This window comes from Emys orbicularis, chromosome 4 (genome assembly GCF_028017835.1).
Source record: "Emys orbicularis isolate rEmyOrb1 chromosome 4, rEmyOrb1.hap1, whole genome shotgun sequence".
Taxonomy (NCBI): Eukaryota; Metazoa; Chordata; order Testudines; family Emydidae; genus Emys; species Emys orbicularis.
The window spans coordinates 140,971,206-140,997,890 of NC_088686.1; the positions used below are offsets into that span (position 1 = coordinate 140,971,206).

General features: G+C 51.2%; 1 protein-coding gene across 1 annotated transcript; it reads left to right on the forward strand.

The window, feature by feature from the left end:
- Window positions 1-417: 417 nt before the first annotated feature.
- OPTC (opticin) lies at window positions 418-12,992 on the forward strand. The gene is made up of 7 exons (XM_065404114.1): window positions 418-464; window positions 1,092-1,317; window positions 2,390-2,543; window positions 4,477-4,635; window positions 11,145-11,347; window positions 12,236-12,331; window positions 12,822-12,992. Exons 1-7 carry the CDS (start codon window positions 418-420, stop codon window positions 12,990-12,992), a joined length of 1,056 nt encoding a protein of 351 aa, XP_065260186.1.
- The last annotated feature ends 13,693 nt before the right edge of the window (window positions 12,993-26,685 follow it).

A 26,685-nucleotide genomic window follows, 5' to 3' on the forward strand; every position in this document is an offset into this window, starting at 1 on the left:
CCTGAAAAGAAAAGGAGAGTAATGATTTCCTCCGGGGCTATAGGCTCTCTCCAACAGGAAAGCCAAGTACACTTACTTTTGCTGCTGCAGAGGAAGCCTGTTTAAAGTGCTCCAGGACAAGGCCGGGGAGACTCGGGGAGAGCGACAGAAGGTGCAGTAGAAGGAGCTGAAGTGAGCGGTTGGGGGGGTGGGGTAAAGCCGGCGGCCAGCACTTGGAGGAAACATTTGTGGCAGAGACATTAACTAGTGCTTGCTGGGCCAGGTTTCCCAAAGAGCTCAGCACCCACACGCAGGCTCAAGCGAGCTCATCTGGCTGGGGGCTCAGAATATCTGGCCCATCCGTGTCACCCTGAGATCTGCTGGGTGTTTTTGCAAACCCAACTCTCATTGAGGTGTTTAAATAGGTGCTAAGCCCTCATGGAAAAGAGTCTGTGGGAGCGGAGTACTTGGAAATCTGAGCACAAGTGAGCAGGGCTTGCTGTCCGGCCCCTGTCTTTGCTGCACAGCAGGGGATGCCAGACAATGGGGTTTGCAAAATATTTAGATGAATGTGGTAAATGTTATAGTTTACAAAGGGGAACCTCCGCTCACATCCCTGACAGAACTCCGCTACCCTGGCCTGCAATATACCTGGCTGTGGTATTCCTGGATTCCCCATGCACCCCATCTCCTGCCATGGCTGAACCCCCTTCGCCCAACACAATGCCCCTCGAATCTGATCTGTTCCAAGCTCTGCTATGCTAGCCCTAACCCCACTGCTCCACCCTCAGCAGCTCTGCCGATGCCCCTCACTCCTGGCCTGCCATACTCCTCGCAGTCCCAGTCCTGGGCTCCCCATACCCGGCTCTGCTTATCCACTTCACTCCCAGACCATGGCACCCCCTTGCTGGGTTCCCTGCACCGTCCTGCCAGTGCGTGTTAATCCGCTAAGCGCACCTCAGGCAGGTGTTTCTGGAGGATCAGAGCCCTGTGCTGGGCAGGTAGGGCACATCCCTCAGACCCCACAGCCCCGAGCTCAGCCCTGTAAGCGGCAGAACTGAGCTGCCCAACGGTGACAAAAATGCTTCGTTGCTTCCCTTTTCTCGGCACAGGTGCAGGATGCAGAGCATAGCCTTGCTGGGGGTCACCACCCTGGCTCTGGTGCTGGCCTTGGCCGCCCCACCTAAAGAAGAAGGCAAGAAGAAGGAAGAGAAGCCCAGAGCTGACATTGCCACCGATGACAACCTGGACCTTGACCTCAGCCTAGACAGCTATGGAGAGATCATTGACCTGAGCCTCTACGAAGAGCTTTATGACTATAGTGACCTGGCACCAAAGGTAAGATGGAGACAGCAGAGCAGCAGAAACATGGGCCAACTCTTCTCCAGGCGCCTGTGGGGAGTCCTAAGGCAGCTCCTTTCTCTAGGATCCTAGGGCAGCTTCTGTGCTACCACCCTTGCTGAGCTGGGCGTCCCTCCTGCTCCCCGCCCTGTCTCTCCAGGGCTGGGGCATTCTGGCCACTCTTCCACCCACAGCACTTGGTGGACAGAAACACTTTCATCTGGGAGTCAGGAGTCTAGCTATGAGTACAACCCCACTTTCCCCAGTTTAGGTACTTCACTCTCTTCTCCTAGGTGCTTCCCTGGTACAGTTTGCAAGCCATGAAGAAGAGCGTTCATCGGTTCACACAGATTATAATGTCAGAAGGGACCATCATGATTATCTAATCTGATCTCCTAGTCAGCTGGTTGATAGGGAGGTGTGCAGCAGTGTAGGATCTAGAGGGAAACGGGTATGACACTGTCTATGACTTGTTTAAAGTCCTGAGTCAGGAGGGAGAACCAGCTTTCCCCTGACACTCAGCACTGAGGTCTTGACCACATGTGGTCGCTAGGAGAGAGCATTGTCTGGTAGTTAGATCCTGATCCTGGTTAGCAGCAATCCTATTGCCAATGCCTAGCTCTGCCAATGACTGATTGCATGGCCTTGGGCAGGTCACATAACCCTCTCCCGCTGAAGTTGGCTCACAGCGTTGCAGGCATGGAGAGGAAAGGCGCCGTATGAATGCAAGACATGCCTGGTATTGCTGCTGCACGGAGCATGCCATGTCTAGGAATCCTCTGTTACCTGGTGCAGCTGGCGGGGGGGAGGGGGGGATCGTCAGTGGAGCCTAAGGGAGTTAGGTGCGTTTCAATGGGATTGGGTGCCTGCCTACCCTAGATGTTGGCTATTTCAGGTATATCACTGCTGGAGCCCTCCAACCTGCCCTGTGGCGCCTTCTACCCCTCCCCAGTGGAGGTGTGAGCTGGGCAGGGCAAGGGAGGAGTCAGTGACTGGTCAGTGCTTTAACGTGAGCGCAGCTCCACAGCCTGTGCTCACTGCCATGATGCCCCTTGCCCTGTACTTGCAGATTGAGGTTGGTACATTGGCTCCTCCAACCAAGCGTCTAGAGGGCGTCGTGAGCACGAGAGCCATGCTGACCGAAGCACCCAGAAGGCCGCCCCTGACATCCCCCACGACCAAGCCCTTCGGGCCAGGTCTGCTCGGATCCATAACCAAACAGGGTGAGTAAGAGACCAGTCCTCGTCACCTGTTCTTCCAGGGTAATGGTGCAACGTGGGGGATTTGCTCACAGGAGATGCAGCTGAATAGGTCTCCAAATACCACGAGCAATGACGGCAGTATGGAAAGACCCTTCTCTCAGCATGGGGGTGAGTGGGAGGGGCTTTCTCTGTGCCCATGCGGGGCAGAGGGGGCTTTGGAAATGAGCAAGATGGAGGCGCTCCTTTCCCAGCATGGCACAGGGCAGCAATCTCTGAGGCTTCTTGCCCAGAGGCAGACCCATCCCTGCGTGGGCCGCGGGACTGATGGGAGGAGAGAGAGAGAAGCAGTGAGTGAGCCTGGGAGCTTAGAGGCGCTGGTGGAAGGACGCGAGGGTGAGCAAGGAGCCAAGTATTTGCCCTGCGTGAGGAACATGGTGGCGGGCGAGAGGGTTTCAGAAAGGAATCACTTCACAGCAACGAGAACACCAGCAAAGCAGCAGAGACGCTTTAACGTGCAGAGATGTTGCGACAGTCGGACAGAGTAGCAATTAGATTAGTGACAATTAAAATCCTGCAGCGAGGGATAAATATCTTTATTCATTTTCTGTCACTCCGAACTGGGACAAATTACGTAGTAGGCTCAGGGAAATGGTTGCCTTTATGCTTTGAACTCCCCCACTAATAGATTCAGAGTCTTGCACGCGCTCTGGGGGGAGAAGAGGGAAAAGAGAGGAAAAACAAAAAAACCCCACCCAACGCAGTTTTAATTGGTGCCAGAAATCTTGTCACGCTGCCACTGCCACTTTGCCTGGCTGAGCAGGGTCTAGTTCCAGACGTAGGGGAATCAGATGTTTGCTTGATGCAAACAGTTTCCTTTTGTTTCATTTCTGACAGTGCAGAAGGGCCAAAGAGATCCCTGGTGTACCTGGCTGCTGTGTTTGGTGGAGTCGCACCCCCCAGGGAGAGATTTGGCCTGAGCTGATTTGTTTTTAAGCAGCTCTTTTGGCTGGTTGTTCCTGGCCTTTCTCGTGGTTTGCTTTTTGCTTGTTTTGTTTTCCTTTGAATTTAGTGGTTGGTGGAAGGAGCTGACAGCCCTGGACCAAAGCCCTCTGTGTATCTACATAGCTGGTACAGCGCGGGTAGGGGATGGGCAGTCCCTGTCCAGGCTGCCCTCCCCCAGGGTGCTCTGACCCTCCCCGCAATGCACGGCCATCCCAGTTCACTTGAAAGTAGAGGGTTGAGTCCCAGACTTCAAAGCCCGGAACAGACTCTGAGTTTCGGGACCCTTCCAGCACTGCCTGGATAACAGCACAGCACCTCCTGAACTCCCAAAGTCCAGGCCTAGATTCCCAGGGCTGGGCTCTTCTTTGACTCTTCTGAAGTTCTGGTCTGGGATCGGGAAGGGGGGTTCCCCAGGCTCCAGCTCTGCTCTGCTGCTGGTTGATTTTGGGTCATCTGAAATTCTGGGGGGTTGGCTCCAGGGCTTGGCTTTGGGTCCATCTCCGTCAGAAAGGTTCCAGGGCCCGAGCTAGCCTTATGCTGCACGTAGTGTGATCAGATAGCAAGTGTGAAAAATCAGGACACGTTTTTTCGGGCGGAGGAGAGGGGTATAGTTGCATATATAAGACAGAGCCCCTAATATCAGGACGTCTGGTCCCGCTAGTTGCATGTTGTCTGGCCTCAGGGTTTGCAACGAACCCCAGAAGCAGGGGAGTTTCAAAAGGCTCCAGGTTCTGTCAGGAACATTCCCTTGAGCTCTGCTCCTAACCCACCGCATGGGGTGTCGGGCCAGATCCTCCACTGCGGTAAGTGGAGCTTTAGTGGAACTAGGCTAGCTGAGAATCTGGCCCCCCAGCCTCCCTGAGGGCACCGGTCGGAGGTTACATTTAATACCCCCAAGCCCCGATCCCTGCTCGTTGCTGCTGGCTGACTGCTCCGTCTCTCCCTGCCCCAGGTCTGCCCACCTGCCTGGTCTGTGTGTGCCTTGGCACTTCCGTGTACTGCGATGATGCCGAGCTGGAACAGATCCCGCCGCTGCCCCTGGAGACCACGTACCTCTACGCCCGCTTCAACCACATCAGCCGCATCCGAGCCAGCGACTTTGCCAGGCTGAGTATGTGGGGCCGGGGCCCCGCCCCCCCTCCCCCCACATAGAGTGGCATCTGGGCATCACAGTGCTCTGCTGGGGGACATGGGGGATGGGGAAACTTAGCCCCTGCCCCCAGCTCCCTGGGAGCCAGTGCAAAGTGGACCCATTGCAGAGCTGCCTGAGGGAGGAGGATGCCCCTTGCTGTGCTGCCCAGAGTCCTGTTCAGCTGTCACACTGGATCCTGTTCCGGATTTGTACAATGTTTAGGCTGAGTCCAGATCCAACCTGACACTGAATCCTCCCAGGCAGGTTTAGACTCCTCCCAGCCCACAGCAGAGGGCTCAGACCTGCTCCTTGGGCATCAGATACAATTGCAGGTGTACGCAGATGCCACTCCCCATGGCACCAATGGGAGCCAGGCCTATAGATGCCAGAGCTGGCTTTAGCCCCGAGTCCTGGGCACACAAGCCCAAGTCATGTCAGCGGTTCATCCACACCCCTCTCTACAATTTAGATCAGGGCATCTGCCTTCCTGCTGAGTGGCATGTAAGGGCATCACTGTGGGGAAGAGCCAGGCCGGGACATGGCTGCATCTCGCACACACGGCCCCAACCATCACACCCAGGTGCACAATCAGGGAGCCAAATGCGGACCATTCCCAGGAGGGTGAAAGGGAGCACTTAACACTGCTCTGCAACAATGCTGCTCTTTATTAAAGTCCTGGTACAGCATGTCCTGGTTGGCTCTAGGAACTGGAGGGGCCAAGAACTCACTGGTTGTAACATCATAACGTGGCAGGGCTCCTAGATGTTGGAGATGAAAAAGCCCGGTTAGGTCCTGTCATGCTCATCTGCCTGGGAGTGGGGAGGGTGAGGCAGGACTGTACAATAAGTGCCAAGCCAGGTGCCCCCATTTACAGCTGGAACTAGGGGTGCAACTACACCCCCTGGCTTGAAGTGGTTTCCATCATATCCAGGGTTTACAGTTTGGTTCAGTAGCTCTCAGCCCCCGCACTGTACAAATTGTTCCAGCCCCCCTGACGGCTTGCACAGCCTGTGACTCCGTTCCATGCTAGTTTGAACTCAAAATTTGGGGGTGGCAGTTCTGTACCACAAGGTTAAAACCCAGAGAAAACAGTCATCCCTTCATGCCCCGTGAAGCAAACTTGCTGGGTTTTGCCCAGCTCTAGAGATCTCCTAACGGGTCCCTCTAGAGGCAGGACAGTGGTGTTGCACAATACTTCCCCCTTGGCTGGCTGGAATAGTAGCCCTGTAGCTTTAAAGTCCCTTCTCCCCTGCAGGAAGGAATTGCACCTGGTGATAGTCAATGAAATGCACCCTGCCAAGGCAGATGGAGCCTTAAGATTGCAGGACTAGCTAGAAAACTGTGAGCTGGGGCTTGCAGAGGCTCTCCACACAGTAGGTGCATGTTTGGGGGGGTGCTGGGCTCTGTTAAAATGGGACCTGCTGGGTGCTGTGCATATTTGAAAACCTTGCTCTGATTTTGGCCCTTAAATGGATGCTGAGCTCCTCTGGAAACCTGTCCCTGAGAGGGGATGCCGAGGGCTTGAAAATCTGGCCCTTGGAGGAATAATAATAACAAAGACATAAATGTATTTCACATTTCTATTGGAGCTGCATCCAGCCACCATAGTCAGGCTATTGGCCTGTTGTGTTAGATGCGAGATTAGGCTTGGCTGGCATAGACTGGCATCGTTTCATTGAGTTCAATGGAGCTGTGTTCATTTACACCAGCTGAGGACCTGGTTCATTCTAGTTCTGTTTGCTGGAGTGCTGGCTTTTTCTCCTAGGGCTCTGGCCAGGCCTAGCCCCTAATTATTGCTCAGCACCGTTATAGACTCATAGACTTTAAGGTCAGAAGGGACCATTATGGTCATCTAGTCTGACCTCCCGCATGATGCAGGCCACAAAAGCTGACCCACCCACTTTCCCTTAACTCAGCTGTTGAAGTCTCCAGATCGTGATTTAAAGACTTCAAGTCGCAGAGAATCCTCCAGCTTGCGACCCCTGCCCCATGCTGCGGAGGAAGGCGAAAAACCTCCAGGGCCTCTGACAATCTACCCTGGAGGAAAATTCCTTCCCGACCCCAAATATGGCGATCAGTAGAACCCCGAGCATACAGGCAAGATTCTCCAGCTGGACCCTCATTTTACCAGCGATGGCACGTTATTGCCTAATTGACTAAAATCACGTTATCCCATCAAACCATTCCCTCCATAAACTTATCTAGCCTAATCTTGAAGCCAGAGAGGTCTTTCGCCCCCACCGTTTCCCTCGGAAGGCTGTTCCAAAATTTCACCCCTCTGATGGTTAGAAACCTTCGTCTGATTTCAAGCCTAAACTTCCCCACGGCCAGTTTATATCCATTTGTTCTCGTGTCCACATTGGTACTGAGCTGAAATAATTCCTCTCCCTCCCTGGTATTTATCCCTCTGATATATTTAAAGAGAGCAATCATATCTCCCCTCAGCCTTCTTTTGGTTAGGCTAAACAAACCGAGCTCCTCGAGTCTCCTTTCATAGGAAAGGTTTTCCATTCCTCGGATCATCCTAGTGGCCCTTCTCTGTACCCGTTCCAGTTTGAGTTCATCCTTTTTAAACATAGGAGACCAGAACTGCACACAGTACTCCAAATGAGGTCTCACCAGCGCCTTGTATAACGGAAGCAGCACCTCCTTGTCCCTACTAGAAATACCTCGCCTAATGCATCCCAAGATCGCATTAGCTTTTTTCACAGCCACGTCACATTGCCGACTCATAGTCATCCTGCGATCAACCAGGACTCCGAGGTCCTTCTCCTCCTCCGTTACTTCCAACCGATGCGTCCCCAGCTTATAACTAAAATTCTTGTTAGTCATCCCTAAATGCATCACCTTACACTTCTCACTATTAAATTTCATCCTATTACTATTACTCCAATTTACAAGGTCATCCAAGTCTCCCTGCAGGATATCCCGATCCTTCTCAGAATTGGCAATACCTCCCAACTTTGTGTCATCCGCAGACTTTATCAGCCCACTCCTACATTCGGTTCCGAGGTCAGTAATAAATAGATTAAATAAAATCGGACCCAAAACCGAACCTTGAGGAACCCCACTGATGACCTCCCTCCAACCTGACAGTTCACCTTTCAGTACTACCCGCTGCAGTCTACCCTTTAACCAGTTCTTTATCCACCTCTGGATTTTCATATCGATCCCCATCTTTTCCAATTTAACCAATAATTCCTCATGCGGTACTGTATCAAACGCTTTACTAAAATCGAGGTATATTAGATCCACCGCATTTCCTTTATCTAGAAAGTCTGTTACTTTCTCAAAGAAGGAGATCAGGTTGGTTTGGCACGATCTCCCTTTCGTATACCCATGTTGTAATTTGTCCCAATTGCCATTCACCTCAAGGTCCTTAACTACTTTCTCCTTCAAAATTTTTTCCAAGACCTTGCATACTACAGATGTTAAACTAACAGGCCTGTAGTTACCTGGGTCACTTTTTTTCCCTTTCTTGAAAATAGGAACCACATTAGCTATCCTCCAGTCCAACGGTACCACCCCCGAGTTTACAGATTCATTAAAAATTATCGCTAAGGGGCTTGCAATTTCTGGCGCCAGTTCCTTCAATATTCTCAGATGAAGATCATCCGGTCCGCCCGATTTAGTCCCGTTTAGCTGGTCAAGTTTGGCTTCCACCTCCGATATGGTAATGTCAACCCCCCTCCTTTATTCCCCTCTGTCCTGCTCCCTCTATTCCTAAGCCCTTCATTAGCCTTATTAAAGACCGATGCAAAATATTCATTTAGATATTGTGCCATGCCTAGATTATCCTTAATCTCCACTCCATCTACATTCTTCAGCGGTCCCACTTCCTCTTTCTTTGTTTTCTTCCTATTTATATGGCTATAAAACCTCTTACTATTGGTTTTAATTCCCCTCGCAAGGTCCAACTCTACACGGCTTTTGGCCTTTCTCACTGCATCTCTACATGCTCTGACCTCAATAAGGTAGGTTTCCTTGCTGATCCCTCCCCTCTTCCATTCTTTGTACGCTTTCTGTTTTTTCTTAATCGCCCCTTTGAGACGCTCGCTCATCCAGCTAGGTCTAAATTTCCTGCCTACTAACCGTTTTCCCTTTCTCGGGATACAGGCCTCGGACAGCTTGTGCAACTTCAACTTGAAATAATCCCAGGCGCCATCTGCCTTTAGATCCCTAAGTATGTTAGCCCAATCCACTTCCCTAAGTAGTTGCCTTAATTTATTAAAGTTGGCCTTTTTGAAATCGTAAACCTTAGTTACAGTTTTAATTCTGTTAATCCTTCCATTTAGTTTAAACTGAATTAGCTCATGGTCACTCGAGCCAAGGTTGTCCCCTACAACCATTTCCTCAACGAGGTCCTCACTACTCACCAGCACCAAATCTAAAATGGCATCCCCCCTCGTCGGTTCAGTTACTACTTGATGAAGGAATTCATCTGCTAGCACGTCTAGGAACATCTGAGCCCTATTATTGTTACTAGCATTTGTTCCCCAGTCTATATCTGGGAAGTTAAAGTCCCCCATGATTACACAGCTCTTATTAGTTTTTACTTCCCTAAAAACATTAAATAGTTCTCTGTCCGCATCCAGGCTAGATCCTGGCGGTCTATAGCACACCCCAAGCACTATCCCAGGGGAGGCTCTAGTAGTTCTTTTACCCAGTGTAATTATTGCCCAGACAGACTCCGTCTTATCCATTCCATCAGTTACTATTTCTTTACAGTTTACCTCATTATTGACATACAATGCCACTCCCCCACCTTTACCTTTTTTCCGGTCATTCCTAAACAGCACATACCCTTCCATACCTGTACTCCAGTCATGACTACCTTTCCACCACATTTCGGTTATTCCTACGATATCCGGTTTCATTTCTTGGACCAGGAGCTCCAATTCCTCCATTTTGTTACCTAGGCTTCTCGCATTGGTGTATAAACATCTTATTGTATGCTGTTTATCCTTTCTCCCATTAGTTATGGAATTTGGTATGGACCCCGTACTGTCCATCCGCCCCCTCCTTCTTATGTCCAATCCCTTTCCCCTACCTATATCTGTGCTTATCTCTTCACCCTCCTTTTCAGTGTTGGAATCTGGCGTGGAGCTTAACTGGACATCTCCCAACCGTCTCCCCCAAATTCCTAGTTTAAAGCCCTTTTAATGAGATGAGCCAGCCTCCCTCCCAGAAGTCTATTTCCTTCCCTACTCAGGTGAAGTCCATCCCGTGAGAACAGCTGTCTGTCCCCGAAAGCCTCCCAGTGGCCATACATCCCAAAGCCCTCCTTATAGCACCACTCCCTTAGCCAGCTATTTATCCTCACTATTCTGTCAGCCCTTTGCTGTCCTTCTCTAGGAACAGGCAGAATCCCACTGAAGATAATCTGAGCCTCGACTTCCTTAAGCGTCTTCCCCAGCCTTGCATAATCTCCCTTGATTCTCTCTAGCGAGAACCTAGCCGTGTCATTCGTTCCTACGTGAAGGATGATCAAGGGATTCTTACATGCTCCTTTTAGGATCCTTTTCAACCGCAGGTCCACATCCCGTATCTTAGCGCCCGGTAGACAGCACACCCTTCTGTTTTCTGGGTCCGCCCTGGTCACAGGCCTGTCTAACCTCCTCAGTAAGGAGTCTCCAATCACATAAACCTGCCTTTGCCTGGTGACAGTGCGATCTACCAATCTATCCCCTGTTCCCTGTAGTCGTAACTCCTGTCTGTTTCTATTTTCCCTTATAGTCCCCCTAGTGCCATCCTGTATCCTCCCCGGGCTAAGTATTGATGCTGTCTCCATCAACTCCTCCCCTCTCTCTATTGGACTAGCCGCTCTTCTCTTCTTCCTCTGCCTCCCACCATCAGTTACCGCCTGCTGCCTCCCCTCCTCGTTATCCAAACACCCAAACCTGTTCCTGAGCTCTATTTCTCCTTCACTGGCCCTCCTTTTCCTTGGCCTGCTTCTCACGGTCACATGCTTCCACTGCTCTTGTTCTCCCCCCGACATTCCCCCCTCACAGACCATAGCCCCTGCTTCCACCTGCGCCCCTGAGCATTCCCCTTCCGCCACTCCCTGCCTTTGCTCCATTAGCTGCTCGAATCCCCTTCTAAACTCTACCAGGGTATCTACCTGCATCTCCAACCCTCGGATCTTTTCTTCTAGCAGGTCTATTAGGCGGCATTTCATACAGACATACCTCTGTTCAGGCGCCCCTGCTAGGATCATGTACATACCGCAGCTGCCACATGCAATCATCTGCATTGTGTCCCCCGCTGCTTGGCTCATGGCTGCTGTGGTCTCTGCCCACCGCTTCTGGGGAAACAGAGCACACCGAACACCGCGCCCTCCTGCCTCCCCTTCCAGCTCCCCTGTAAACTCCCACTTAAACTCCCCTGTTAGCAGCCCTGTTTGCCGGCTCCTGGGTGCCGCTGCTCGTTGTGAGCGATGGCAAGGGTTTGTGAAGGTGGAATCTCTCCCCTCCCCTCCCCTCCATCAGAGAAGCTGAAGCGAATAGACCTGACTAGCAACTTCATCGCCTGGGTGGACGAGGCCTCCTTCCGGCAGCTGAGCACCCTGCAAGAGCTCATCCTCGCCGAGAACAGGCTGACGGCGCTGCCCGCATTGCCCGGCAGCGTCGTGCGGCTCGATGCCCGGCGCAACAGGATCCAGAGCTCCGGTGTCCGACCTGAAGCCTTCAGGGTGAGTCTGTGCCCAATGGCCGGCGGCTGCCCCAAGATTCCAAAAGGGGTCCCTACATTTCACAGCTTCTGTTCCACTCTCCAAGAGGGCTTGGGGTATATCTACACTGCAAGATAAGCTCAGGGTTTGAACTCAGGCTCAAGCCTAACCTCCCTCCTATCTCCACACACGTCACACTAACCCAGGGCTCGGACCCAGTGTTTGAGGACTGTACGGGGGTGGAAGGTCCGAGCCTGAGTCAAACTGGGACCCAGGGTTCATGCCCTATTGCTTTGCAGTGTAGATGCAACCCCACTGGACTCATGCTCTGGGAGTCCACCCGCGGTAGCCCACAATCCCACGAGCTGACTTTCTTTATCCTCTGGACAGTCAAGTTTTCCCACGTTGGGCCCATATAATGCAGTGTAGACACTTCAGCCTAGGTTGGGACCCAGGGTTCAACAATTCCTAACCTGGGGTTGGATTTGGGCCCACATAATAAGTGTAGACACTCAAGCCCTAGATTAACAAACCCAGGGTCTTGAGTTCTATAGCCCTGGGCTTACTCCGCAGTGTAGACATACCCTTGGTCAATTCAACCCCCTTCCAGGCCTATCTGGCTCTGAGTCCTACCCCTTTGTACCACCGAAATAACCCAGATGTTCTGTATAAAGAAGCTGACTGGGACTTGGGAACAGCCAAAGCCCAAAGTGCCACCCCCAGCTTTTCCGGTGTTTGCTGGGGTGGGACAATCGCATGCAAGCATGAGAGCAGCATGTTCTGTTCAGCAAAGCTGTGAGTTGCGCCCCACCCCGCTGAGCCTTGGAGTGTTCGTTCCAGACTCCCGGCCAGGCCAGGTGAGGGGGCTGGGCAGGGCGAGGGCTTATGCATTTGCCTGTGTTTCTGCAGGAGCTGAAGAAGCTGCAGTTCCTCCACCTGTCTGATAACAAGCTGGACTGTATTCCAGTGCCCCTGCCTGAGGGCCTGCGGTCCCTGCACCTGCAGGTGAGGCAGTGGCTGAGTCAAGCAAGGGGACCCAGCCAGCCTGGGTGATGGTCCCTTAAAGATACGGCCACGCTTTGATTTTTGAATTTGCTTTTGAATGTTGCTGCCCTTGCAGTCGAGGGATGGAGAGCTCTGGCTAGACACAGGTAGAGTGCAGGTGGGTGTGGGGTGAGATCCTCTCTCTCACAATGCCCCAGTCCTAATGTCCCCTGCACGGATCTCACCGTGCACCTCATTCTCCCCACAGCTAGTCCAATGCTGGGCCCCCTGTGCACACCCAGCTCTGCCAGTGCCCCTTAGTCCCAACTGATGCCCCCTCTGCTATTCCAGTTCTAGGCTCCTTCCTGCCTCTGCCTCTAGTTTGAGCCCCAGTCTAACAGACGCAAAGGCTCATACTAGCCAGGGACAATTAGTGCACAAACCCATCACCCCGCCTTACCCCTTTCCCCCACCGTTTAATGTTGGTTTTGTGCTTTGTCTCCCCGGCTAGAACAACAACATCCGAACCATGCACAAAGACACGTTCTGTGATAGCCAGGACCACGGTCACATCCGATGGGCCTTGGAGGACATCCGCCTGGACCGCAACCCCATCAACCTGAGCCTCTTCCCCGACGCCTACTTCTGTTTGCCTCGGCTACCCACTGGCCACTTCTACTGAGCCTGCCAGACAGCCACTTAGGGAGCACCTATGATGGGAACCACTCTCGGGAGAAGCCTGCCCTGGACCCACAAGTTAAGAACTCCATGCCTGGGTGTCCTGCTGGGCCATCTGGTATTTGCCCTTCTCTCCCTTGCTCATCTTAGCACCACCAGCCTTGTCTAGACTAGGGTTTAAGATGCGATGTGAGCACATACGAGCTAACATGGGTTTAGAAGTCTAGTTAGGCTAAGGATACCGTGGCATGTGTTAAAATGGCCAGGGGGCGCTGGATGCGGGGATCTTATTGAGTTCTCAGTCCATGTGTGCCAGCACGAAGGATGCCTCAGGCCGAGAGCAGCACTAATAAAATTTAAAAGGTTAAAAACTTATTCTGTGGATTGTTTAAAACAAAATAACCAACCCCATCTGGCACGACAGGCGGCAGCTACTCCAGGAGCATTGTGGTGTGGGCAATGATGGGCAAAGCTTTCAAGGGAATGAACCCTGGATTCCCTCATGGCTGGACCTTGGTCACTTGGATCCTGACCTGCATTTCTAGTCACAGGCTCCCCTATGCACAGCTCTACTCAAAGCTTAGGTCTCGACGCTGATCCAAACAGGCAGGGGGAGGGAGGGAGTTTTGAGGCCTTTAAAAGAGGCCTGAATCATTTCAGTGTATTTAAAATATAGCATGTGTTGTGTTCCCTAACTTCTGAAATCAGAAGAGAGCTGTCCATGTGGGGAATACTTTCAATACAGCTTATTCATCATCTGTATTTTTATACATGTGCAATAAACGCACGTCACGTGAGAGAGACGACGTGCACATGGAGAAGCCAAAACACTGAACTGAAACCTCTGAGCTCCGCCTCCATCCTCCAGGGCCGGGGAGGGAAGTTGCTATGTAAAAAAATCTTACAGCACGCTCCGAGTTCTCAAAAATTCATGTTGTCCCGCCAAACCCTCCTCATCTGTGTGCGCAAAACACGTGCCCAAGATGTGACATTGCCATAGGCATGCGCAAAAATGCCCGTTTGATGCACAGTTCGGCTGTGGCATTTTTTAAAGCTTGCCCCTTAGATGCACGGTTCTCTGATGCATGTACAAAACTGTCATTTTGCACTTACCAATGGCAGGCAGGAGCCCAGGGAATTGGCTTTGGTTGTACAAAATTATCCTCCTCAGCTGCATTCTTATTATGCAAAACACAAAGCAGGGCCACTCAGATGTGAGTCCTGTTTTGACACCCCAAGTTTCTAGGTGGGCAGGTAAAAGAGGAACTTGGAGGAATGATTGCTGTTCTCTTCTCTAAAGTGCCAGGGTTGGCAGATTATGCTGTCATGCAGTGCTCTGAAAACATCTATCTATGGGTTTTCTTCAGCATCCACCACCATAATATCTAAGCACTGTCCTTAAGCATCTTGTATCTTACTTGCTTTTATAGCCAAAGGGCTGAATAGAGGGGCCAGTTAGGCTCAGATCCAGCAAAGATGGAATCATCCAACTTTAGCTGTATTTTCGCCAGCGTTCACTTTCACCCCACTAGAGGGTGCAACAGAATGTGTGTCAAACCCACCCATCCCTGTGCCTTGCTCACCTAATCGCTGTTCCTTGTCTTCCTTCTGCTTTGCCTTATCATTTAAACCCATTGTCTACATAAATGAGATTGGTGAGCTGCTGCCCACGTGCCTGTCCTTCAGTTAATAGCGCTGAGCACAAATTCCTACCTGCTGGTTGCTGGGAAACCCTGCAGCTCTCATGGATCATGTGTTTTGGGAGGCTGAGGATGGCGGGGGGAGAAGAGAGCTGAAGGCAAAGAGGAGATTGGAGAAAAGTAGTTTCCCAATTGCAGCCACTAAATATATACAAACCACTGCCTGGCTGCCTTTCTCAGAACGGCCTAGTGGGATTGGAGGGGGATTTGAAGGACTGGCACCAACCCACCTGCTGCAGATAACTGATACAAACACTAAATAAACCTCACATGCATTAGGGGAGCCAGGGCCAGAAACCTGCGCCTTCCAAAATCAGCCAGCAGTGGGCAGTAGCAGTGTCGCCACTGGCCCAGCCTCTAGGGCAACATGACACACAAAGGCCGTGCATTACACAGAGGGTGTTGGGCAAGGGACTACAGGGCTTTACTAAGGAGTAGGCTGGTTATCCTGGCCCGTTGGGATTGTGCTCACATCCTTTTCAAAGGGTTCCCGTTGGCAGGCAGTGATCCATTTGAGGGGGACGCTCCCTGCCTCTGGACGCACGCTGGCCTGAGCATCACGTTCGGCTCTGCACGTGTATGAGCTGCTGGCATTTGGGGCTGGGTGTGTTTGCGGACAGCAGAGGGCAATAAGACACTGGCTTGGCGACTGCAAGTGGACCTAAGGCTCTGAGGAAGCCACACAGGAAGGGTCTGATGAAGACACAGCTAAAGAGTCTGAAAACTGTCTGTATTTTCTTAAGAGGGGTGCTGGTTCCTCTGGTTCTCCACAGCTCAGGGGGGACCCCCCCAGGCACAGAACCATCCTGGGGTGACAGCCATGATGCAAAGAGTTTACTAGTCTCAGCTAAGCTCTGGTTCATGTAGGCAGCAGCAGGGCTCTGCAGCAGATGAGAGGAGCGTCATAAGAACAGCCAGACTGGGTCAGACCAATGGTCCATCTAGCCCACTAGTGTGCCTACCAACAGTGGCCGGCACCAGATACTTCGGCGGGAATGAGCAGAACGAGGCAATTATCTCGTGATCCCTTGTCATCCACGCCCAGTTTCTAGCAGTCAGAGGTTCCGGGATGGCCAGAGCATGGAGTTATGGCCCCTGACTCTTTTGGCTAATAGCCCCTGAGGGAGCAGGCCGCCATGAATTCCTGATTCAATTCCTCCCACTATGGGCTGACGAGAGGGGATTTCAGCAGGGAGCTTCCTCAATTTTTCTTGTTGAAGTTATTCCACTTTAATTACATATTAACTAGGCCAAAACAAGAGGTGAGTGTAAGAAGCCCGTTAGAGGACAGGGGGTAGGGCACTCTTGTGGGCTGTTGAAGATCTTGGTTCAATTTCTCCTTCCTAATAAAGCAAGTGGATTTGAACAGGGAGTTCAGGCCAGCTTTCCACTTTAATTAACTATAGATTTGGCCAAAGGCAACATGACTCTAAGAAGTTCTCTCTAGTCCAATGGTTGGCGTGCCCACCTGGGATCCTGATGCACTGGGTTCAATTCTTCTATCTACCCCCTGAAAAGAGGGATTTCTGTAAGGTGCTCCCTGAAACTTTTCATGTTGAACCAGGGCTACTTTAATTCAATAGTAATTGGGCCAAACGAAGAGCCCAGAGCAAGAAGCCCTCTATAGCCTAGTGGCGAGGGCGCTCTCCTGAGATGCTGGAGTCCTTGGTTCAATTAACTCCTTAGGGAGCTGCTCAGTTGGGCATATGCTCAGCTTTCTTCTTGAAGCTGTTCCACTTTAATTCAATAGTAACTGGGCCAAATGAAGAACCCAAAACAAGAAGCCCTCTATAGCCTAGTGGTGAGGGCACTCTGCTGGGATGCTGGAGTCCTTGGTTCAATTCCTCTTCAGGGCCTGAGATGGAAGAAATCTTTGAAGAGGGCTCTGCTGTCTGAGCAGTGGCTTTTACTTAACTATTTAGTGCTGTCCTTTCTCCCCCCCCCCCCCCAAACCAAGCAAAAACTGAATCACTCTTTCGCCCCCGCTGGTCGGACACCCACCCAGGCTGTAGGAGATCCCAGTTCCAATCCCTTCTCTGCGAAGGGACTGGAACGAGGACCTCCTACATCCCAGGGACCACCCCTCCTCCCTCCACCCACCACCACCCTCCCACCCAACCATCCCACCGCCCCTCTACCTCCCCTAAGAGGTGAGAGACCCCTGTTCAAGCCTCCTCCTTTTGCCTGGAAGACAAGGGCCTCCTGCGAAGGAGAGGGGACTTAAACAGGAATTTCCCATCTCACTGGTCACCTGGGAGATAGGACAGCCTCATTCCAACCCCTTCTTAAAGGGCAGAGGCAGGATTTGAACCAGAAATTTCAGGGATCTCCCACTTCCTGAGCAAGCACCCAACCATTGGACTACAGAGCGATCCTAATCCTAAAGCTGCCCCAATGAATAATTAAGTGGAACCACTTCAACAGGAAAGTTTGCAGAGGCTCCAAACTCGGCTGGCATCACCACCTCTAGTAGATGAAGGACATTTTGTTTCCCAGTCATCCAGTTTTGTGAGATCCCTTTGTAACTCTTCACAGTCAGCTTTGGACTTAACTATCCTGAGTAATTTTGTATCATCTTCAAACTTTACCACCTCACTGTTTACTCCTGAGGTGACATGTACCCAGTTAATATGGGAATAGTTGAAATCCCCCATTGTTACTGAGTTTTCAGTTTCTGTAGCCGCTCTAATCAACCTGTGCATTTCACAGTCATTCCTACTGCTTTACTAGTAGCAATCAAACACTGACATTTTTTATCCATACAGATTCTATGGTACTGTTGATTCATTTAAAATTTTTACTGTATTTTACACTGATTTCTTTCACATATTTCACTTTAGCAAAGCTTTTGATACTGTCTCACGTGACCGTCTCACAAGCAAACTACAGCAATAGACAAACCTATTATAAAGGTGGGTGCACAACTGGTTGGACAAATGTACTTACAGAGTAGTTATCAGTGGTTCACAGTCAAGCTGGAAAAGCATATTAAGTGGAGTGCCATGGGGGATCTGTCCTGGGTCCAGGTCTGGTCAATAACTTCACAAATGATAAGGCATCGAGAGTACACTTATAAAGTTTGCAGAGGATACCAAGCAGGGAGAGGTTGCAAGCACTTTGGAGGACAGGATTAGAATTCAAAATGATTTGACAAGCCGGATAAATGGTCTGAAATAAAGAGAATGAAATTCAATAAGGACAAATGCAAAGTACTACTCTTAGCAAGGAATAATCAAGTACATAAATACCAAATGAGAAATGACTGCCTAGGAAGGAGTACTGTAGAAAAAGATCTGGAGGTTATAGTCGGTCAAAAACCAAATATCAGTCATCAGTGTAATACTGTTGCAAAAAAAACAATCATTCTGGGATGCAGTGGCAGGAGTGTTGTAAGCAAGACATGAGAAATAATCCTTCAACTCTACTCAGCACGGATAGGGCTTTAACTGGAGTACTGTGTCCAGTTCTGGGCACCACACTTTGGGAAAGATGTGGACAAACTGGAGAAAGTCCGGAGGAGACCAACAAAAATTATTAAAGGTCTAGAAAACATGACTCTCAAGAAAAGATTGAAAAAATGTGGTTTGTTTAGTCTCAAGAAAAGACGGGGGGGAAGAGACACACACCAGTCTTCAAGTATGTAAGAGTTTGATATAAAGAGGAGTGTGATAAATTGTTCTCCTCAACCACTGAGGACAGGACAAGAGCTAATGGGCTTAAATTGCAGCAAGAGCGGTTTAGGTTGGACATTAGAAGAAGCTTCCTAACAGTCAGGGTAGTTAAGCACTGGAACAAGTTGCCTACGGAGGCTGTGGAATCTCTGTCCTTGGATGTTTTTAAGAGCAGGTTAGACAAACACCTGTCAGGGATGGGCTAGATAATACTTAGTGCTGCCTCAGTGCAGGGGGCTGGACTCGATGTCCTATCAAGGTCCCTTCCGGTCCTATATTTCTATGACTGTACAATCACTCGTGCAACAGTTCAACCTACTCTGCCATTCCTATGCATTTTGTACCCCAGTATTACCATATCCCATAGATTATCATTGTTCCACCAAGTTTCTCTGCTGCCTATTATATCAGTATCCTCATTTAATACCAGGCATTCAAGTTCACCCATCTTAGTATTTAGACTTCTTGCATTTGTATACAAGCACTCAGAAAATTTGTCAATATTTAGTTGTCTGCCTTCCTGTGATGTAATTGAATGGATTACATTTAACTGTTTCTCTTCAGTTCCCACCTGTACTTTATCAACTTCTATCCTCTCCTCTTTACTATGATATCAGAGCAGTGGTTCTCAACCAGGGGTATGTGTACCCCTGGGGGTACTCAGAGGTCTTCCAGGGGGTACATCAACTTGCCTAAATATTTGCCTAGTTTTATAGCAGGCTACATAAAAAGCCCTAGCAAAGTCAGGACAAACTAACATTCCAGACAAACAATGACTTGTATATACTGCTCTATGTACTATACACGGAAATGTAAGTATAATAGTTATATTCCAATTGATTTATTTTATAATTATATGGTAAAAATGAGATCAGCAATTTTTCAGTAACAGTGTGCTGTGCCACTCTTGCATTTTTATGTCTGGTTTTTTAAAATCAGGTTCAACTTGGGGATACACAAGACAAATCCGGCTCCTGAAGGGGGTATAGTAGTCTGGAAAGGTTGAGAGCCATTGATATAGAGCATCTCCTTTAATAAATCCTCCCCTAAGGGATGTCTCTGTCCGAACCATGGGCTCCTCTGCACCTGCCGGCTTTCCCCAGCCCTTAGTTTAAAAACTCCTCTACCACCTTTTTAATTTTACATGCCAGCAATCTGGGCCTGTTTTTGGTTTAGATGAAGCCCATCCTTCCTGTACAGGCTCCTCCTTTCCCAAAAGGTTCCCCAGTTCCTAATAAACCTAAATGTCTTCTCCAAACACCATCATCTCATCCACATATTGAGATCCTGCGGCTGTGCCTGTCTAACTAGCTCTGTGCATGGAACTTGATACATTTCAGAGAACGCTATCAAGGAGCTCCTGGACTTTAATCTTTTACCTAGCAGCCTAAATTTGACCTCCAGGACCTACCACAACCTCCAGCTGCTCCCCAGCTCTGCAGAATAGTCTGTCCAGATGTCTTAAGAGGTCTGCAAGCTTCACACCAGGCAGGCAATTCACCAGGCAGTTCTCCCAGTCCCCACAAACCCAACTCTCTGTGTTTCCTCAAAGCCAGGGGATATCCTGGATCATTTCCCTCCGCTGCAGCTTGATACCCTCCTTCTCTGAGACTTTCATCCTCCTCAGCAGCACAGAGACAGTCAGACGGGAGTGGGACCGCTCTACTGTGTCTTGTCTATATACCTCTCTGTCCAGGAGTGGCAGAAGGTCCCTAAAAGTGGGGGGCCACCGACACCCAAACCATGGCCCCACTTCCCCTGCTGCCCCTTCCCCCCGAGGCCCCGTCCTCATGCCATCCTTTCTCCTCAAGCCCCGACCCTCATACCATCCCTCCTCCCCAAGGCCCCGCCCCCAGGCCACCCCTTCTCCCCAAAGCCTCACCCCTCTCTTGCTCTTCTCCACCCCTTCTGCCCCATCACTCATCCTTACAGCCAGTAAAAAGGGGGCAGGCTATAAAAGTGAAGGGGCCATGGCCCCCTGGCCTCCCCTGTTCCACCACGCCCCTGTCTCGGTCTTCCTTAGCTCCTCCAGTTTGGCCACTCTGGTCATAGGAGCCTGTACCTTGTCTCTGAGGGGCCCACCTACGCCACCTCCCACAGGGCAGGTAATCATACATACTGCACTCAGTGCAATAAACAGGATAGCACCCCCTGCTGGATGTCTGCACACATTATTTTACTCTTGCTGGGATTGTGTGTGTGTGGTGGGGGGGGACATTATTTCTCTAATGCAGAGGATGGGAGGGTGCTTGAGAGATGAACGGACTGTGGATGCTCTCAAGCTGCCTGGGAGCTGGCGCTCTCAGTTGGTGCTGGCTTTTCCTGTGCATTCAGGTTGGAGCCATTCCCACCCCCTGAGCTGGAAGCACCAGCAGCAGGCCTGCTCTTCTCATTTCCACCCCATGGGTCAGATTCCTCCAGCCTTTCCCCAGATGCCCAAATACAGGTGGCTTAATCCTGCCAAAGGACAAGAAAGGCAGGATCAATGAGGCATGAACCCAGAAAGCTGTGGAGACAGGCTGGGGTAGGGCGTCCTCTCTAGGACCAAACCCTGCAGAAGGGAAAACAGGAGCTTGATCCAGGTGTGGTGCCCCGAGTCTGATCTGGGGAGGCACAATCAAAGGGGTGGAACCCAGGATACAGACCCTGCAGAACGGGGAGAGATTCCCCCTTTGGGCTGAATCAGGGAAGCGTGGACTGGCGGCTCTCAAGGAATTTTTTTGATGGCAATTTCAGGGGACTACAGCACAGCCTGAGTCAGGGAGTCTCCATGCTGGAAATGGGGACTCTGTGTGTGAATTCCCACCCCAGCATCAGGCTCCTTGGTGCCAGGACAACGTACGCTGGGAGCTGCCAGGGAGCTAGTGACAGAGGGTCACCCACCCCGCTGCCTCCACACATGAGAGAAAACTCTGGCTCATGTTCAGCGCCGAGGTGCCTCCTCCCCATCTAGACTGGATCCAGGCTCACCCCCTGCTCTGCATCCGGAACTGGGGACCTAACCCTGGACCTAGACTACAGAGCTGCTCGCTCCTGGGCCAGTTCAATGCCTGGACTCAGACACCTCCTCTGAAGAATGGCTTCATGCTGGCTGCTGGTCCCCTAGGCTGGACAGTGCTTGAATCACAGCTCATCCATTTCCCACTCAGTACATGGCTTGAAGGGACCCACTCCTACCACTAGACCCCAGGGCGCACGCTGCTCTCAAAATGACCTCACATCTTGGGCCTCGGTGCTGGCTTGGATGTGAGTCACCCTGGTGGCACAGCCCGTACGGGGACACAGACACACACACATGCATTCACACCATGCCAGGACACATACATACAAGATACGCACATCTAGAAATGCTCAAACGCACGTGCCTACAGAGTCGGGAACACGCACACTAATCATTGCAAGTGACCAGCAGAAAGCCATTAAGTATCCAGAGGGCTTGACTGGTGAAGGAAGATTGAAAGAACCGCAGGTGTCTAGCGAGGCCAAACAGCCGCTCAGTGTGGGCCCTTACCAGCCCTGGATGGATGCCATCATCAAGGAGGGAGAAGGTTTAGGGGGCACATAATTAAAAGCAACGGGGATGGACCTGAGCAAAGGAAGCAGCAGCGCGGATCTCAGGAAACGTTTGCTAATAGCTACAGCTATCAGGCTGCAGAATAGTCTCCCCCATGGGAAACAGGCCCCATCGCTTCAGCCCTTTGAAATTAAAGTGGACAGAACTCTAGAAAGTAGACTCCAGGGAGCAATTGTGCACTGGCAGGGGATAGACTAGACAGGACCTGCAGGTATTAGTCCATCCCTCACTTCAGCGATGCACAGAGAGGCATGCAAGCCTGTGGATGTACGTGCGGACACAGGGAAACATACATGGGGCACATACACAGTAGGGGAAGATGTACACATACAGAAACATATGGGGCCAGATTTACCACATATGCACCCCCCGCAGCCCTGCTTTGTGCTCTCCTCGCCCCAGGACTCCCAGTCCCCCACCCCCTTGCACTCATGTGTATGCAGCAGACAAAGAGGCAGATGTGCAGAGAACAGGGGCTCTGTGTGTCCCTGTCTCTCTCTCACTTCCCCCCCTCTCCCATAAACCATCTCCTTTGGCATTTCACACAACTCTCCTCTCCCTGCCTCTCAAGGTCACCTTCCTCGCCTGGGCTGCATTTTCACATATTGATTGCTTGGCTCAAACAGCCGATGTCTCAGTGAGCTTCCAGTCTCTTGCCAGCTCAGCATCCTGTCGCGCTCTAGAAGAAGGATCTCCATATGGGCCCCTTAGCATCCACCTAACTCCCCCCTCTCCACCTAACTCCCCCCCCAACACATCATTAAACCCCAGAGCCTCCAAAGCAGCAAGAAGCAGGTCCAGAAGCCAGGGAGGAAAGTGGAGTTTGTCCTTGGCTCATGCTGCCCTCCAGCCAGGGGCCTTGCAACACTTTATGTAGTGGAGGAAAGGGGGATTAGCATCCCATTACAGGGAAACTGAGGCACAGACAGGCAGTGACTTACCCAAGGTCACACAGGGGGTCAGTGGCAGCATCAGGAGTCCCTGCCCCAGGCACCAATCACGACATGCCGTCATCAGGCACAAATGGCTCCTCCTCTTGGAGTTGCTCCTGGGGAAAGGCATATTAGGGCTGGTCCTAGTGCAGGGGCTCTCCACCAGTTCCACACCAAGCCCCTCCCTCCTACCCAGTAGAGACCCAGCCATACAGCAAGAGCTGGGGGGGGGTCCACAACCCCCTGACACCTGCTCATAACTCCCTGTCACCAGGCCAGGCTTCTCCCCCACTCCAAAGCGTGCACGGCCACACCCAGTCTCACTCAAGCAGCTTTATTTCTTTAACAGAGACTAGCAAACAAACAGACAACAGCCTTAACTCAGTGCTTGGCTTCAGGACCACCCCTCCCAGGGGGTGTCTGGCATTCCAGCTCCGCTCCCTTCCTGCAGCTGCAGCCACAGACCCCTTGCTGCAGGGACCCGCCACCAGCACTCGCTCCACTCCAGCATGGCTTCCCCTAGCCACAGCTCAGCACTTCCACACACAGCTGCTCACTAGCAGCCTTTTATAAGCCCAGGTGTAGCCCTGCCCGCTTTTATTGGCTGGATTGGGTTCACCTGCTCTGGCCCAGGGGGCTGGGCTTAGTCTCTGTCTAGGGCCCAGCTACCCTGTGACACTCCCTCAGGCTGAGAGCCACAGCTATAATGTGATGCAGGTCCTGCTGGTCATTGCCCTTATGAGACCAGGGTGAGCGTAACACCTTCCAGACCAGGACACCTGCTCAGAGACCGCCAGAAACAGCGGTGGGGGGAGCTGTGTGTGTGTTCACTCTGGCCTGTGATCCTCAGCCCTGCCCCTGTCTTTTGGCTCCCTCCCCTCTTGGGTCAGCATTGTCCAGTGTGACCCAGCCGTGGCCTGGAGACACCAGGCCCGGTGCTGTTCTCACTCCCGCTGGCAAAGGGCTGGAATAACTCCCTTGAGATCAGGGGGATTCGATCTGGTTCTGTGGTGGGCAGGGGACTCAGAATCAGGCCCACTTCCCTCTCCTGAGCAGCGAAGGGGATTCAGTGTCTGTGCCTGTGCAGACTGGGGGCTTGATTTTGCCATCACAGGACAAGCATCACTCCCAATATTCAATGCCCAGGAAGGGAGGACTGGCCATTTGGGATTCAACAGCTGTGCAAACGGAGGGCCCGATTCTGCTCTCAGTTACACACAGGTGGGAATCTGGCGTGACTTCAGTGTTCTCTTGGATACACCCCTCCAAATCTGCCCCTCCTTCTCTAATCAGCTCCGACTAGTGTATCTCTCCGGGCCAGCTCTTCCCCTGCTGTCACTCATGTAGCTCCATTGAAGATGGCAGGAGCTGGAAAGGGTGGGCAGAGAGGAAGGAGAGGCTGCAGGATTGCCAAGCTGCATTCCCTTTGTTCTATCCTGGAGTGTGGCCCACAGACAGGGCCGGCTCTGGCTTTTTGGCCGCCCCAAGCGAAAAAAAAAAAAACGGGGCGGCCAGAACGGCAAAGCAAAAAAAAAAAAAAACCTGCACAGGGGGACCGGCAGTGGGGGGGAGCGGGGGGGAGAGAGAGAGAAGGGGGCTGCCAGGGCTACAGCAGGGGTGCTGCTACGCGGCCCCTCCCGCTGCGCTGCCGCCTGCCGCGAGGGCTCCGCTCCGGTCGGCTGGGACGGAAGGAAGAGGACTGCCCTGCAGGGCGCTCTGGTTCTCTGCCCCGCCGCCCCCTACAGGGCGGCCAGAGCGGAACAAACAAACAAACAAACAAACCAAAACAAAAGCGGCCGTGCAGAATGGGCAGAATGCCGCCTCGAACTATATGCCGCCCCAAGCACCAGCTTGCTCAGCTGGTGCCTGGAGCTGGCCCTGCCCACAGAATGCCCTGGCCCAGAGCAGAGCGGAGGCTGTTTGGATTGACAAGCATCCTGGGATAGGTACTGGAGAAGCTGGGGGGCAGGCTCTGAGCCCAGCTGCCAGCCTGCAAAGCCAAGATCAAGATGCAGAAAAAAAAAGGAGTACTACAGAAATGGTCCTTGATCAGTAGATACCGCTGCCCGCATCCCCATCCCTCGAGACCCAGCGTGTGGCTGCAGCCCCCCTCCCCACCCTATCCTGAGCACAGATGTAATCAGCTGGAAATATTGGTCAAATGAAAATCAATGGCTGGATGGAAAAATCAGGGCTGAGTTACTGCGGCTGATGGGCTGGATGGCCCTAGCCAAAGCCCCCCGGCTTAGAAATTGCCTCTAAATGCTGCCACGGAGGATGGGCCACGTCCCTGCCCCGGGGTGCTGAGCAGGCTGCTGCTAACAGCTTTATTTATAGTGCTTAACTGGTTCCTGGCTCGCGGCACCAGTTTGGTTTAGCGTGTGATTGTCTATAGCGGTTGCTAGTGCTGCCAACAGCCAGAGTACGCTCCCCATACGAAGTCAAATCCCATCCCCTTTGAAGTCACTGGCTAACTTGCATTGGTTTCCGCCAGGGCAGTGTTTTGCCCTCTTTATACATCTTTCCACTCACAATCCATGGCTTTTTCCATAGGCCCCTCGGGTGTGAGAAAGGCATTGCCCAGGGAGGCAGAATACTAGACCGGGAGCCAGGACTTGTGGGTTCTATTCCCTTCTCTGACCCTGTTCTAGGGAACAAAAATTTGATAATGGGATCTTCAGTCTAGTGGACAAAGGTCTAACAGGATCCAATAGCTGGAATTAGAGCTAGACAAATTCAGACTGGAAAGAAGGTGCAAATTTGTAACACTGAGGGTGATAATCATTGGAACAATTACCAGGGGTTGTGGCGGATTCTCCACAAAGGGCATTTTTTAAATCAAGACAGGATGATTTTCTGAAAGATCTGCTCTAATTCAAACAGGAATTATTGTGGGGAAGGTCCTGGGCCTGGGTTATGCCGGAGGTCAGACTAGACGATCACAATGGGCCTTTTCGACCTTGGAATCTATGAGTGTTGGGCAGGGACCATCTTTGTGTCCTGTGTTTGTACCACCCTGAGATCCTGGTCTGGGACTGGGGCTCCTAGGAAATGCAAATAATTAATAACAATTAATAATAACCTAGTCGCTTCCCTTCTTGGTGCCTTGCTCCCTGATCTGTAAAAGCGCGATCAAAATACTGAGCTTCGTCCTGGGGTTCAGAACGTAATCTTTGCAAGGAACATGGAAGATGAAAAATGCTTATTAATGATTATTATGCCTAGTATAGATCTGGACAATATATTTCATTTGAAAGTGGGTGGGTGTGTTTTTTTTTAATTAAATGGCCTTTTTTATTTCAAAGAACATTTTCATGAAATTTTTTTGTTTCATGCCAATTTTCTGAGTTTTCAATGAAAAAGCCACAAATTGAAACATTTCTGGGCTTTTCCTCCCTTTCTCTTCCAAGGGAGAAACAAAGAAAAAAGGGAGAGAAAAGGAAAAAACAAAAGAATTTCATTTTTGACCAAATAAATTGTGGCTTTTTACAAAATCTTGAATTTGTTTCTTTTTGTGAAGAACATTTACAATTTTTTGACCAATGCTCCAGCAGCCTCCTGTCCAAACTCCACTTCAGAGGATTACATGCCGCCTACCAAAAATCCACCAGGTACATTCAGCTGGATACACTATTCTCCTTTGCTTCTTGTCCTGAACGGGTGTCATAGTGTTACTGTTCACTGCTAAACAGCAGCTACCTTTCCATCCCGGAAGTGAAATGACTCCTTGATTCAATACAACAAATAGCTTCAGGCTGGATGATGCTATAGAAAGGGAAGGTGGTATTAGCAGCATTGCATTAGGTCTATTAGAAACCTA